The 13,357-nt window shown below is 40.5% G+C and overlaps 1 protein-coding gene across 2 annotated transcripts in view; it reads right to left on the bottom strand.

The window, feature by feature from the left end:
- Positions 1-1,794: 1,794 nt before the first annotated feature.
- shisa7b (shisa family member 7) overlaps positions 1,795-13,357 on the bottom strand; it is a 50,556-nt gene continuing 38,993 nt past the window's right edge. For both annotated transcript variants that reach the window (XM_082521110.1, XM_082521111.1), the window contains 2 exons: positions 6,266-6,647; positions 1,795-5,482 (listed from right to left, as the gene is read on the bottom strand). In XM_082521110.1, the coding sequence (XP_082377236.1) occupies positions 5,047-5,482; positions 6,266-6,647 (818 nt within the window). In that variant the 3' untranslated portion in view covers positions 1,795-5,046. The remainder of the gene's footprint in view (positions 5,483-6,265; positions 6,648-13,357) is intronic.

Raw genomic sequence — 13,357 nt, 5'->3', positions numbered from 1 at the left:
ATACTTAGGAATTTATGAAGGGTCAATAATTCTGGAAAAAAAGGGGAAATTTTCATTCCAACTTCATTTATTCAGAGGGCCTGTGACTCTGGGAGAAAAAAAAGGGGAAAAAAATGAAATCTACTAAAAAAAAAAAATTGTAAAAAGCAGAGGGAGTCAGGATCAACATTAAATATATTAATAAAAAGTTCTAAACATAAAAATGTGACCTAAATATTAAAAAAGTAATATTTAATCACACCACACAGAAAAACAAAGTTTAGTGGTATTTAATTTTATTGTTATTATCAATTAAACAGTATGATTTCTACAAACGCAAGAATCGATCACCAATAACAAAAGGGTTGCACATCTGTGAGACCTTTGTCTGGATATTCTTGGAAATAGACATGTAAGGGGATGTAATAAATAAATGTATTATACAATTTGAGGTATGCAGAGTAGCTTCGAGAATACAAATATGCCCAAGCCTGCCAACACCCCCCCCAGTGGTTAAAACGCACACACACACACACACACACACACACACACACACACACACACACACACACACACACACACACACACAGTTTGATCAGAGGACCAATTAACTGAACATGGATTATAACATCTGCATCAGACTTTTGAAGGTATGAGGAAAAATGAGCGAGACATTAAAAATATAACTGAATTCCCACGTCATTTACATCCACCCTCCCTTCTTATTTTTATGCCTCGTGCTCTTTTATGGTTCTAAAATCAGCCAAATCAGGTCACTTTACATTCTGCTCCACATTGGCAACAACTGCTCTCCACAGAAAAACAACCTTTAAATGCAATTAACGTTCTCCTCTTTCGGCCGTATTGCAACCTAAAAAAAGCTGCTTTTTATACCTTCTGTGCCTTTAAAATTTTCTCAGATGAAAACATTTCTTTTAAAAGACAAACAGCTTTTGTGGACATATATTAAAGGTACTTTTTGTAATTACCCTTGGGAGAATTTGATTGAGATTTTCAGTCAGGTCAGATACTGAAAATGTTCATCTAGTGGGCGACGTCACGGTGGTTACGTCTGATAATTTTGGACCTATTTGTTGATCAAGACAAGGCAGTCGAACTGTTGGTTATTCATAAATATAAATGTGTTGTTTTTGACAAATAAAGGTAAGACTATTTGCACCCCATTCCAGCTTCACTTGATGCATCCAAACAGTGCATGTTTTATATATAAAGTCACAGTGGTTGTTTCTTCACATTTCTTTTTCATAGTTTTGTTTATTTTGGAACATTTTAAAGAATTTTTAAACATCAAAGTTTACAAAAAGTACCTTTAAACTCAAATTTCAGTGACACAAACTTAAACACCAATAAATTAAAGCACTCAGCTTCTATTAAAACACCAAAACCTGACACAATATAAGCCTTCAGTAAGTTACATTTTCAAATGTCTGAAAAGTCCTCACTTTGATGAACATAGCTCGACAAGAAAAGCTAACTGAATGATGTCCCTTTAAAAAAATGAATTTTTAAAAGAACGACAGGCTTTCAAAATGTCATTACAGCTTGATATGAACACGCAGTGACTCGAGTGCTGAAGACGTACTCCGAGTTTGGTCCAAACAAAAAGAAGAAAAATAAATAATAATGAGGTTCAGCATTCCTAAGAAGAATAAGAAGACAGAAAGTTACACGCACGGGCACACAAACTAAAACAGACGCATGTACATGTACGCACATACACGCCGTGACATCATAAGTCAGCACTATGAAATCACCAACACTGGCTTCTGACACCGTCATGCGTTTCTTCTTTTCTCTATGATTGCATCAGCTCTTTTTTGTTCTTGTGTATACAAAGGGTTTTTCTTCTTCTATTCTTTTTTTTTTTAATTCCACTAGAAAGTTTTTAATACTGAAAATCCAGGATTATACATTAAAACTCACAGAGATTAAAAAAATAAATACATGTTTAAGTAGAAGAGAAAGAAAGAAAGCTCATGATGATAGCGTTCATAGTGTCATTGAGGGGGAACTTCTACATAAACCATTAACACGTGAGCACATGTATTAAAACACTAAAACTGGCTGGCAGGAAGCTTCACGCAGTAATCAATCATGTCTGTCTTTATCGAAATACAACCCGAGAGTGGAACCTTAAACAAGGCCTCTCTTGAAACCCCAGAAAGGGTATATCCAGCCAGCGTGGCCAGAAGGTCCATCTCACAGCCAGAAAACCAAAAAAATGTACAAAATATGACATCATTATGGTCAACGCTTCTCCCGCAGCTTTTTAAAATGGTTATGTGTCTTTACATGGTACACAAAAGTTCTTTTGCTTTGCACAATTTCCTTGCATTTAAATTTTTTTTCTCTCTAAGCAAGAAGAATAAAAATAAAAATATCTGTGAAAAATATGCACGAGCATGCCTCCCGACTCACAGGAAAAAATGAAAATGAGAAGCAGAGACTGTACAGAGCATAGACACACAAAGATAATTCATTTTAGCCCTTGGTGTGAAGTGTCCATTGTCCCCCCCCACCGCCTAAAACCCATTTGCCACCCTTCCCCTTCGTACGAGGTGAGCAGCTGAACTTGCAGGAAAACGTGTGGTGCTGTAGACGTACAGGAGGGTTGGTTTAATACCAATCGGCGGCAGAAACAAAGCCCTCGACCCCTCTACAAGCTTGCCATGAAAAGTTTTGAACAGTTCAGGGTTTCCGCCAGAGAAGTTGTCGACCCCAGCCACCATTTAACATTGCTGATGTTGCACCTATAGCAGAAACATTTTGGCCATTTTGTTGAGCGATAACAAAACAACCCTGTTTCTGGGTCCAAATGTAAAATTAATGGTGTTAAAATGGGATTTTTGGTTTTTGAAAATGATTGCAGCTCCATCTGAAATCTTAATAACTGCCATCCAAAATCACTTTACCAAAAATCAGAAACTATTAAAATTTTTTCCTCCAAAGCTAGCTATCCTAGCCATGAGCTAACGGTGTCTCAGACACAAAATATTTAGCGTGCCGACTAAGATTTCAGTGTAAGCAGTCAACTTAGGCTCAGGACTTTTTACATTTTTCATAACCTTGTGTCATGGATGAGGCTCAGATGTTATCTTAGGTGAAGTGCGTTCCATTTTTATTACCTTCTTCCGGTCAATGAAATCATAGGAAACAAAAGATGGACTTGGCTTCTTGGTCTGATTCAATGAAGACATCGGTCTCAGCGAGAAACCTCAACTTGGACTTTATATTAGTTTGTTTTAGACTAAACATAGCTCTATATGGCAAATGGCACCAGTTATATGTCAACTAGCTTAGCTTCACTTGACAAGATCAACTAACCTAATTCTAACTCCAGCTTAGTAAACCTTCTTTTCCATGATTGCTGGAATGTTAAACTTTACTGGGAGAACGAGCGCACAGATCCTTTTATTCAAGCTTGGAATTTGGAATTTTTTAACTCTCAAAGTTTCCTCAATGACTCTTTTCTTTTGGGACCCAGAAATGCCCAATGATGTCAGACTTAATATGCAGTTAGCTCTCACTTTATATCTCTGGATACAAATTGAGTGTTTTTTCCCACTTTACTGTGCTATACCACCCACAGAGCCCACAATATGGTTATAGTTGTTCACTTATGGCTAGGAATCATGTAGCTTACTGTCATTTGTAAATAGTAGATGTCCACCAAAGCTAATGCTTTAAGTTTAACATTGTTTTCTATTTTCTTTTTTAAATTATTGTACTATTAGCTGATCTGAAAAATGGGTAACAATAAAAACAGGATAATAAGATACATTAGCTAACGTTACAAATGTAGCTTTTGTTTATAAAAGTGTGGGAGGTGGTCAATTAAAAAGCTGCTAAGTCTATGGTAGACTGGCGGAAACCCTACAGTTGCTGAAGAATGTTTGGTCAGTCAGTCAATGTATGAGATTGGCTCAGTTCAAAACTTTCTTAGCCTACGAATTACACAATGTTTCATAGATGATATACACCCACTAGATTTCACTGTACAAGAGCATAGTCAGCTAAAATCATACTGCAAAGTGGACTTCACTTGTAAAGCCCGGTCACACCAGAAACACAGGCGAACATCTGGATTCAAAATGTTTTAGAAGTAGCAACTTGAGAAATTCACAATAGCTCCTCAACCTTCTTTATTTTTATCCTTCCCTTTATCATTAACTGGCACTTAGTTCTTGGGAGTTTTCGTGAAATGCTGGTGTGACTGGGCCTTTATGGCAGCGCTTTGACTTGCTTTTCGTCTCTAAACGGCTCATTTTATTTATTTATTTATCTTTAGCTTGAGTGAATCGAGCTATAAAGAAATCAAATGAGAGTTAACTGCTGCATTATTTCAGCAGTTTTACTTTTGATAGCTAAAGGATAAATATGTTTTCAACTAAGTATACACAAAATCCTACAGGGCTCAGTTATGCTAATATTATTATTATTATTAGTAGTAGTAATAGTATCAGGTTAATTTCATACAAAAGCAACTTGTTTGGTTTTAAATACTTGTATAAATACACTGACAAGCAAACCCGTCTGCCTCTGCCTCGGCGCTCTGACATCCACAGTGGATTCAAAGATGGATGAATTTCTGTCGGAGCACTCGAGGACTCAGAGCACAGCGCAACAAAACTCAAGGACAATTCAACAAATTTGACTCAGTGGATATCCTTCAATAAAAGTCACAGCGAATACCCAGCAGCCTTTAACTGCTTTTTTCTTTTCTTTTTTTTTTTTTGCTCTTTACTTGGGCATTTGTCTTCTCTTCACAAAGAATAGGTGAAATTTCTCTTTTCCAATACACAAGTGACAAAGAGAGAATCAATTGGCTTTACTCACTAATGTTGCCATCCACCACTTTTTATTTTATGAAGGGGGCTGTGTGCAGCTGAGAGCAGCCCTGTGAGGGAGCCAGCTGATATCAAACCACTTGCTTGTTTCTTTGCCATTTCCTGCTCATATCTTCACACTAAAAACCTCGCTGCTTCCCTCTCTTCATCTGGTCTTCAGCTTCTTTTCATCTGCACCTCTTCTCCACCACTCTTCCTCTCACACTGTCACCTCATTCTTACTCCCAGTCCGGAGTCCCTGGCCTCCACCTCCTCCGGGGATGAAGTGCAGCTGTTCAATCGTGTTCTGCCTCTTGCTGGCGAAAGCCATACGTCGGGCGTTGGGGTGGCCTCCACCTGTCCCGCCGTGGGAGTCCCAGCCACCGTGCATGCCCATGCCGGACATGGTCGTGGTGCTGCGGTCGTGCTCGTGGCCTGATGTGGGGTGGGAGTTCATCTTGATCATGTGGTGGCGGTCCATGGATGGCGTGACACAAATGTTCTGCTGTGACTGAGCCTTCTGGTGGTGGCTGAGCCGGCCCATGGTGGGAACCATCCCGGTTCCTCCCCCTCGCTCACTCGTTCCCGGCAGCAGACCCATCGTCATCAGCCGGTCCTCCAGACGGTCAGGGGAGACCAGGAGCCGCTCATGGGACCTGGAAACACAGACTTCTTGTCAGTGTCATAAAAGTATTACAATATTTGAATATTAATTTTACTGGAAGCTTTATGATTTGAAAATGGTATAGAGTACTTTCCTGGGTATTGGAATTGAATTCAAAGTTCTAGTATCACGACAACTCTAAGGGGGACCATCTTAAATTGTGGAAATTTGAAGTATAATGCACTTTTTCAGCTCCATGTTTTTATTTATTAGAGTAGCTTTGCATGATGATAATGGTTAGTCTATGGGTATTCATGGAAATGGCAGAAAGGCACAGCTGGAATTCATTTTATTTAAGAGTACCGACAACGAGACAGCCTGTTAGGAAAAGCACTAAAATCAAAGCTGTGTTTTGAAGGATGGATGAGCTACACTGTGTCAAGCTCAAACTTTAAAGATTACTTTTAGGACGTATACGATTTTAACTAGTTAAATAAGGTATAATATGGGACCTCTAATATATCCCAAACAGAATTTTTGTTACCTAAATTTAATAGCGTGAACCCTCACTTTGCCAGACTCTTTAAACTTTGATGAAACTGTCCCACTCTTGATACTGATTAAATATTACACCCTGATTCCCTTTGTTCTTGTGTTTTCTTAATGGGATTTGACTCATCTCACCTCCATCGTCTCATGTCATCTCATATCTCTATGATCCCTTCTTTTCTCTTGTCTTCCTCTTCTCTGATCTGACTCCTTTGTCTTTAGTATTTCATCTGCTGCTTCTCTTTGTCCTATCTGATCACACCTCACCTCTTATCCCCGATCTCACCTGCGGAGCGTCTGTGATGTAGAGCTCCTGCTGGTGCTCATCATGGCTTTGTAGTACTGGTGTTGCTGGTTCTTGGACAGGCGGGACAGAGTGTTGCCTTCCCCAAATGCCAGCAGCTGGTCCTGGGAACGGACACGGCGTGGTGGCCTATCGAAGCTGGAGCTGGTGTAATGTGTCTGGGAGGGGAGCGGGTATGGGTTGGGGGTGGAGGGCGGCATGTGGAGGTGGGGCCGAGAGCCATGGAGTGGTAGCGTGCCTCTGGATCCCAGCGTGTAGTCCCCTCCAAAGGGCAGGTGGTGCTGAGAGGAGTAGAAGGAGGGCGGAGCGTTGTTGGAGCGGCGCTTGGAGTTGTAGTAGCTGGAATACTCATCAAGTTCTTTCTCTGATTCACAAAAACACAAAGAGAAATGTGTAATATGTAAAAAGCTATTTTGTATGTTGATGATTAACACAGAATGATAATTATTGATGATTATATACAGCTGATTGTTTGGTTTGATAGGAAAGGTGTAATCACTGTAGTCATTCTCAGGTAAGTCTCTGGAATTAACATAAAGATACATTGTTACAAATTTAAAGTTTGATTACTGAACAAAACTTTCACAGAATCAGAAGTTGTTGCCTTTATGGGACTGGAGATAACATGGACAACACATTACTCCACAAGCTTGCTGTGAAAAAAGAGGGGGACCACAATTTGCTCATGTTGTATTAATCAAGGTAGAGGCCATGAACTCATCAGGAAAGGGTCTCTCTTTTATACAACACCCCCTGCAAGTCTTAAGAAAAAATACAGGTTTAGGTTTGAAATGCCTTCATGTATAATCTAAGCTTGCTGGCTACATTTGCAGTATCATGCATCTTTTACTACTGTACACATATATGAGGTATCCCATTAGTTTTGCATCCAGGGTCCATTGTCATCACTCACTGTAAAAACTCAACCGGCCGAGAAAACAGAAAGTATAAGGGAAAACTAAAGGAATCCACCCAGCTTTTAGAAATGATGAAGCCTTTCAGATGAGAGGTGAAACCTCTTCAAAAAGCCTTTGACTGAACACTTAAGATTACTATGACCTGGATGACTGAGACAAAGGACAAAGCACAAATATGCTAGGAGGAAGTGATAATTAAATATGTCACTGGAGGTGGATGCTGGTGTGGTGGAGGTGTTGAAAGAGCATGCAGGGCAGCACCAACTCCATCAGGTCTGAAAGAGAGATGGGAAATGTGGCAGCTTAAACTGAGAGGCTGTGTTTGATATATGACGTGCGAGTGAGCCGTATGTATGTGCGGCTCAATCTCAATCTATGTGCAGTTCAAAACCCCATTTGTATTGAATCCGCTTCAAAAGTTTAGTGATGTCCGGAAAAATGTATATAGCATCAAATCAAAACAGTCTACTCCTGACGCTTTATATTGTCAGGTAAATAGGCTACAAAAATAGAGAGAAACCCCCAACAATCAGATGGCACGCTATGAAAAAGCACTGGGTGACAGTGGGAAGGAAAAACTCTTAACAGGAAGAAACCTATGGCAGAAGCAGGCTCAGAGAGGGGAAGATACAAGATTCAAGTACAGATTCACACCGTTATGGTGTCCCTAATGACTCAGTTCAAACATCGTGCTAATTCCAATACAATATTTTTAAGCCTTTGTTTAAAAAGGTTAAAAAACTGCATTTACATTCATGTTTACTACAGCAATGACATTTAAATTGTTAATGAGGGCATCCGTCAGTAGAACAGCTACCTAATGGCCTCTTTGCCATCTATTTTCCCATAGATCTTTGAATGCCTCCTTAAATAATGTCTCTGTTTTAATGTCCGACTGTGCACATGTGACAATGGTGCAAGTAACTGTCCTGTGAATTCACAAGTGTGCAAGTGGGCGTCATGTGTCATGACTCCTACATGCTCCATCCTCATGAAAACAGTATTTCTAGTCACGAGAGGCAGCAAACGATCCCCTGCTGTCTGCTACATGTGAGAAAGGACAACTGCAGATCCCAAAAATGTGGCTCGGTGGTACTGTTAGTTACTCATGTGTGAATATGGCTTCAGTTAAAATAAGGAAGACAAGAGATTTAGAGAAAACACATCTTGAGAGGTCCATTTAGTAGCTGGAGAGCAGCAGTAATAAAATATTATGATCTTCATCAACATCAAGAGATGTTGAAATTAAAATCGTTTACTAAAAATTTTAATGCTTCTTGTCCGTGCAGGAAAAAAGTATCAAAGACCTGCTCATGAAGATCATGCAAAGAGCTCAAATTCACTGACATAATAAAGCTATAAAGCTACTAAATGGTCTTGTGAGACTGTGAGAATCAGATAAAGAGTGGAGCAATAAAAAGGGAGAAGCAGGTGAAAATGAAAGAAAATATAATATCAGAAAGGGCGAACAAATTAGAGCAAGAAATGTCTTGTGTAGCAAGAAACTGACCTTAAATGTCTTGAAAGAGAAGAAAGAAGAATCCAAGAGAGAAAGGAGGAAATGAAAAAGTAAGAAAGACATTTTGTCACAGGAGGACAAAGACAGAAGGCACAAATGGATAATGCAAAAGGAGAGATACGCTGTATATTGCATGAGGCATAAAAGAATAAAGGTAGAAGACAAGCTCAAGGCCAAAGACAGAGAGGACGTGAGGTGAAAATAGGCTTTAAAGGTGGCGAAAGAAGATGTTTCACAGCATAAATGATGTGAAAACAAAGAAGTCGAGGGACAACGTAAAGACAGAAGAAAGGAATGACGGAGAGGGAAGCAGTTAGTCAGTTTCACTAACAGTGAGAAGCAGTGCTTCTGTGCGTAGCCCGAGCCCACTTTAATCTTCAAAGCATTTCCATGGAAGCAGCTCCCCAAGAGCCAATTTAAAGCTGACCTTTAACCAGCCACCTCTCTCTACCTCTGCATTCCCTCTTTCCTTTTCTTTGCTCTCCCTCTCAGGTCTCTTCCCCTCCTTCTGTTTGCCTCTTTGTCTTCACTATTCTCCACACTTTTCTTTTTTTCAGTCTAGTTGTTGTTGCTTTTTCACCTTCTCCTCGCTGTTCAGGCTTTTCTCTCTGCTTCTCTTTCCTCTCTCTGTCCTCAACCTCTCCCTCCTCTCAGTCTTTCTCCTCACTCTCCCTCACGCTCTCTGTTTACTCCCCTCCAATAAGGCTAAATTATCTCAAGGTTTCTCCCTGGCTGCCCTCCTTAGACAAAGAAGCCTTTATCAGTGTCCTTTCTGCAGCGCCGTCTGGGGAACGGCATCAAAAGGATCACGTTTCAGAGAAAGGCTGACGGGAGGCCATATTCCCTCTTTATGTGTCACAATGACAACTTTTTATTCTCCATTTGAAGGAGTGTTTCACCAAAACTGACATTCAGGGTGGTTTTCTTTGAAAAAGCAGGAATCTAATAATCAGACAAGTAGAAGTGAATGAATGATTCAGCCTGAATCTGCTTAACAAAGGGTTTTACATTCCTCTGTGAAAGCGATCAGTGTCTGGGAAATAAAATCATCCAGCACAGACAAAGTGACTGCTTCATGTTTAAAGTGCTCGCTGCCATCACTGCAAGTCTGGTGTAGTCAGATCCTACAGTCCTTAGTAGATTCAGTAGTATAATGTCAAACGTGAGCTACAGCTTAAGGCAAGTTATCTTTGGGATGTCTGAAACTTAAGAGCAACATTGACTGAAGTTAAACGTAGCCACAATGACTGGCTGCGACATCGTGATGTAAAGCTTCTAGCTGAGCATTTTGAAATCAAACCTGGTAAAAGACAACGGACCAAAAGAAACACTGCACGCTCATATGACTTGAAATTTGAAAGGTAGAGTGTTTCCGGTTTTTCCTGTACATTTCTCATTGCACTTCCTTTCAAAGCCAGAGGAGTCGCCCCCTGCTGGCCATTAGAAAAAAAGCAGATTTTGGGCACTTCAGCATTTGGGGTGAAGTTAGTCTAAAAAAATAGCTCCTACCTCCTTTTCTTCTTTCTTGTCATTAGTGGAAAACATCAGGTGAAGAAAAGGTAAATGTGATTTTAGAAGGACCTGAACCTCAGAGTACTAAATCAGCATATTACCCCACTTTTTCCAGCTGATTGAAGTGAAAGTTCATTCACGATAATCCTGAATGGAGAACAGACATTACCAATGCAGCCTGGACCTTAAATGCACTTTGATTAATTAACATAACTCATACTCTGGATTTAGAGAGTTTATATAAATCCACTTTCTTCACATGAGGCGTAAATAAAGAGGTTACTACAGAAGTTTTGAGTTCAGCTCTGGCATGAACTGGAAAACTATAAGTAACATTTCTACAATCTGCATCAGTTTATGTGTCAGATGGTGTGTTGGTATGAACGTTGGGATGGAAATAGCTCGAGTCCTTTCATAAAGGATGCTCCAGTCCACTGCTAAACGAGGTAACACAGGAAGCACTGGCGCACCTTTCCTCAGTATTTGGAGAATCTGACCAGCTCTACACGGATGCTTCCGGGTCGCTTCTCTCAGTTAGGAAACACTGCCATGAAAAATCGTCTTTGACTGCATCATTTTTGGGGGATTTTGTTCATGTTTACGTTTAAGTCATTTCCTGCTGTTACTGTTACTTCCTGTCTCTGTTAGTGATCCCTCTTCTGCAACTGTCTGCTTCTCCCGCAACACTTCCACCTCTGTTGAATCTGCCACACCTGTTTACGATTAGCTAAGCTGTGTGTGTGTGCGCGTGTATATGCAACCTGTGGAGCTTCTTCTGTTCATGTAGTCAGTTCATGTAACTCCATGTAGTCAGCTTTTCAGCATTACATTAGTGTATCATAGTGTTTTTTCTTTTCTCATGTGGGTATGGGCTGAGACGTTTTCACACACAGCCAGCTGATCTGTGTAGGTTATCAGTAACTAATTTGCTCATTGGAAGTTTGAATTTCACTTCTTTGATTGTCATTGTGAGTTTGAAATTTCCTCCATAAAACACACCAACCCTGTACATTTCCTGGTTCCAGCTATTCTGTTAAATTCAATTTGTTTATACAGCACCAGTTAACAACAGCTACCCATAAGTGCGTTATATTTTAAATAAAAGATCCTACGTTATCAGAGGAAGAAGTCAATCAGACAAATCTCTGAGTAGATTCAGACTCAGGGAGGGGCAGCCATCTACCACGATTGGTTAGAGTGTGAAAAAAGGACAAAACAAAATCAGCAAGTTTCACTTAAAATTAAAAATATGCAGTTTTTCTAAACTCCTGCACGTATTCCCTCGCATCGTCTCTCAGTCATGGAGCAGAGAGAGAAAACAGAGCCACCTGCACACAAACCTCAGAAAACACTCTGTCAAAGTGAAGTGCATGCTACAGCTCTACTGCAAATGTTTTCCTTGGTTTTTTCTTCATTATCTAGAGGTGATTTCTAATTATCAAACAAAATGCAGTGCTCATTCATGCTGCAGGAACACGGCCGCCTGCAATATAAATTAATGTGCTCAGTCATTTGAGGAAGTGCAATTATATGAAGGAGGGACAACAAAAGAGAGAGAAAAAACATGGTGACCAAACAGAAGAAGAAAAAGGAGAAAATAAAGAGGTGAATTATGGGAATGGCATCTGCTTCTCTCTGGGATTTTTCGAAATTTCCTTAAAAAGGCTGCAGGACATCGACCGAGATGCTCATTCATGAATATGAAGGTTTCTGTTCTCTGATGTGAGGAAGCCTTTTTATCTGTTGAAGTGTTTCCTTATTTTGATTGAATTGAAATAGTAAAGAATCTCATCTGGACTCTTCTTCCACCTCATTAATGCTTCCATGTTCACGAAGCGCCACACCGCTTACACACGCACACATATGACCCCCCACGTAGTAACAATCCATCACTCAGCCTGCAGAGGCGACTCCCCTCCCCCTGCAGTCTTCGGCAATCACAGGGCGAGAGAGGCGACCAGCCACTGCCTCTCCAACGTCTTTTCTTCTCCGTCGAAGGCAGCCAGGCCCCTGCGGACCAGCCAGCCAACGCCCCTCCCCCTGCCTCCACATCTCTTTTTCCTTCAAATCCCTTCTTCCTTTCTTTCACTGCCTCTCTCTCCTTTCTTCTCAGTCTGCTCACTCGAGCTCACAGCATCTCCATCTTCCTTACCATCTCTTTTCCCCCATTAATGCTGCATCCTTATTCACCCAGCCAGCCTTCCCCTGATTTTCCTCTTCTGGTTAACAAACCTGCTTCTCTACCCTCACCCTGCCTCATGTTACCATGCTGCCTTCCCATCTCCTTCAACTTCATTTATCTTTCCTCTCCTCCTCCCTTCCTTCTTTCTTCTTTATTATCCTCTTTTCCCCCACTGTTTCCTCAATTCTCCCTCATCTCATCATCCATCTAACTCCATCTTCTTCTCCATGTCTTTGGCTGTTTAGCAGAAGCAGTTTACACATTCAGACAACACACTGAGATGATTATTTGTCACAAACTCAGGTGGCCATGCCTGGTACCATCATTTAGGTTCCCTGCAGAATCAGCAGCCTGAAATTTTACTAACCAGGCCACAAAAATGCAAACACAGTCATGGCCAGTTTATATGAATAAAACCTGCTCACAGTTTAGTTGGCAGAGACATGATTTGGGATTTGGATGACCAAAAATCAAACAGTAACGTAACCAACTATTTCTATCGACCTCAGTTATGAGTTCATCCGTATAGCAAACCAGCTGAACTGAACCCTCCCTAGCAAATACTTTCTTCATGCAGTCAGTATTTTCACATTAAAGGGAACTTATAAAGAAAGTGAAGTCGTGAATATGGGAAAGAGTAAAGCTGACGGTGCAGTAACACCATTTCACTCGCGTCTGTAACTAAAAACAGATCTGCGAGGACTAAAATGTATTTACAGCCACTTTAATGAGAATCAGCGCAATCAGTCTCAGTTTTTCCTCAACAGGTTAATAATACGACATCAGTGATCAGGACTCTCTGACAGCGAGCGGCAAAGAGGAGGAGGCGACACGACTGAAACAGTCAATCCAGGTTGAGTGAAACATAACATTTTCAAGTAAACACCCGTGCAATTAGTTTAATCAAAATCAAACCCCTGTTCAGCTGTTCAGTAACTTTAAAC

This window comes from Aulonocara stuartgranti (assembly GCF_965226115.1).
Source record: "Aulonocara stuartgranti genome assembly, chromosome: 22".
In the NCBI taxonomy this organism is placed as follows: Eukaryota; Metazoa; Chordata; class Actinopteri; order Cichliformes; family Cichlidae; genus Aulonocara; species Aulonocara stuartgranti.
This window is presented reverse-complemented; position numbering and strand designations above follow the sequence as displayed.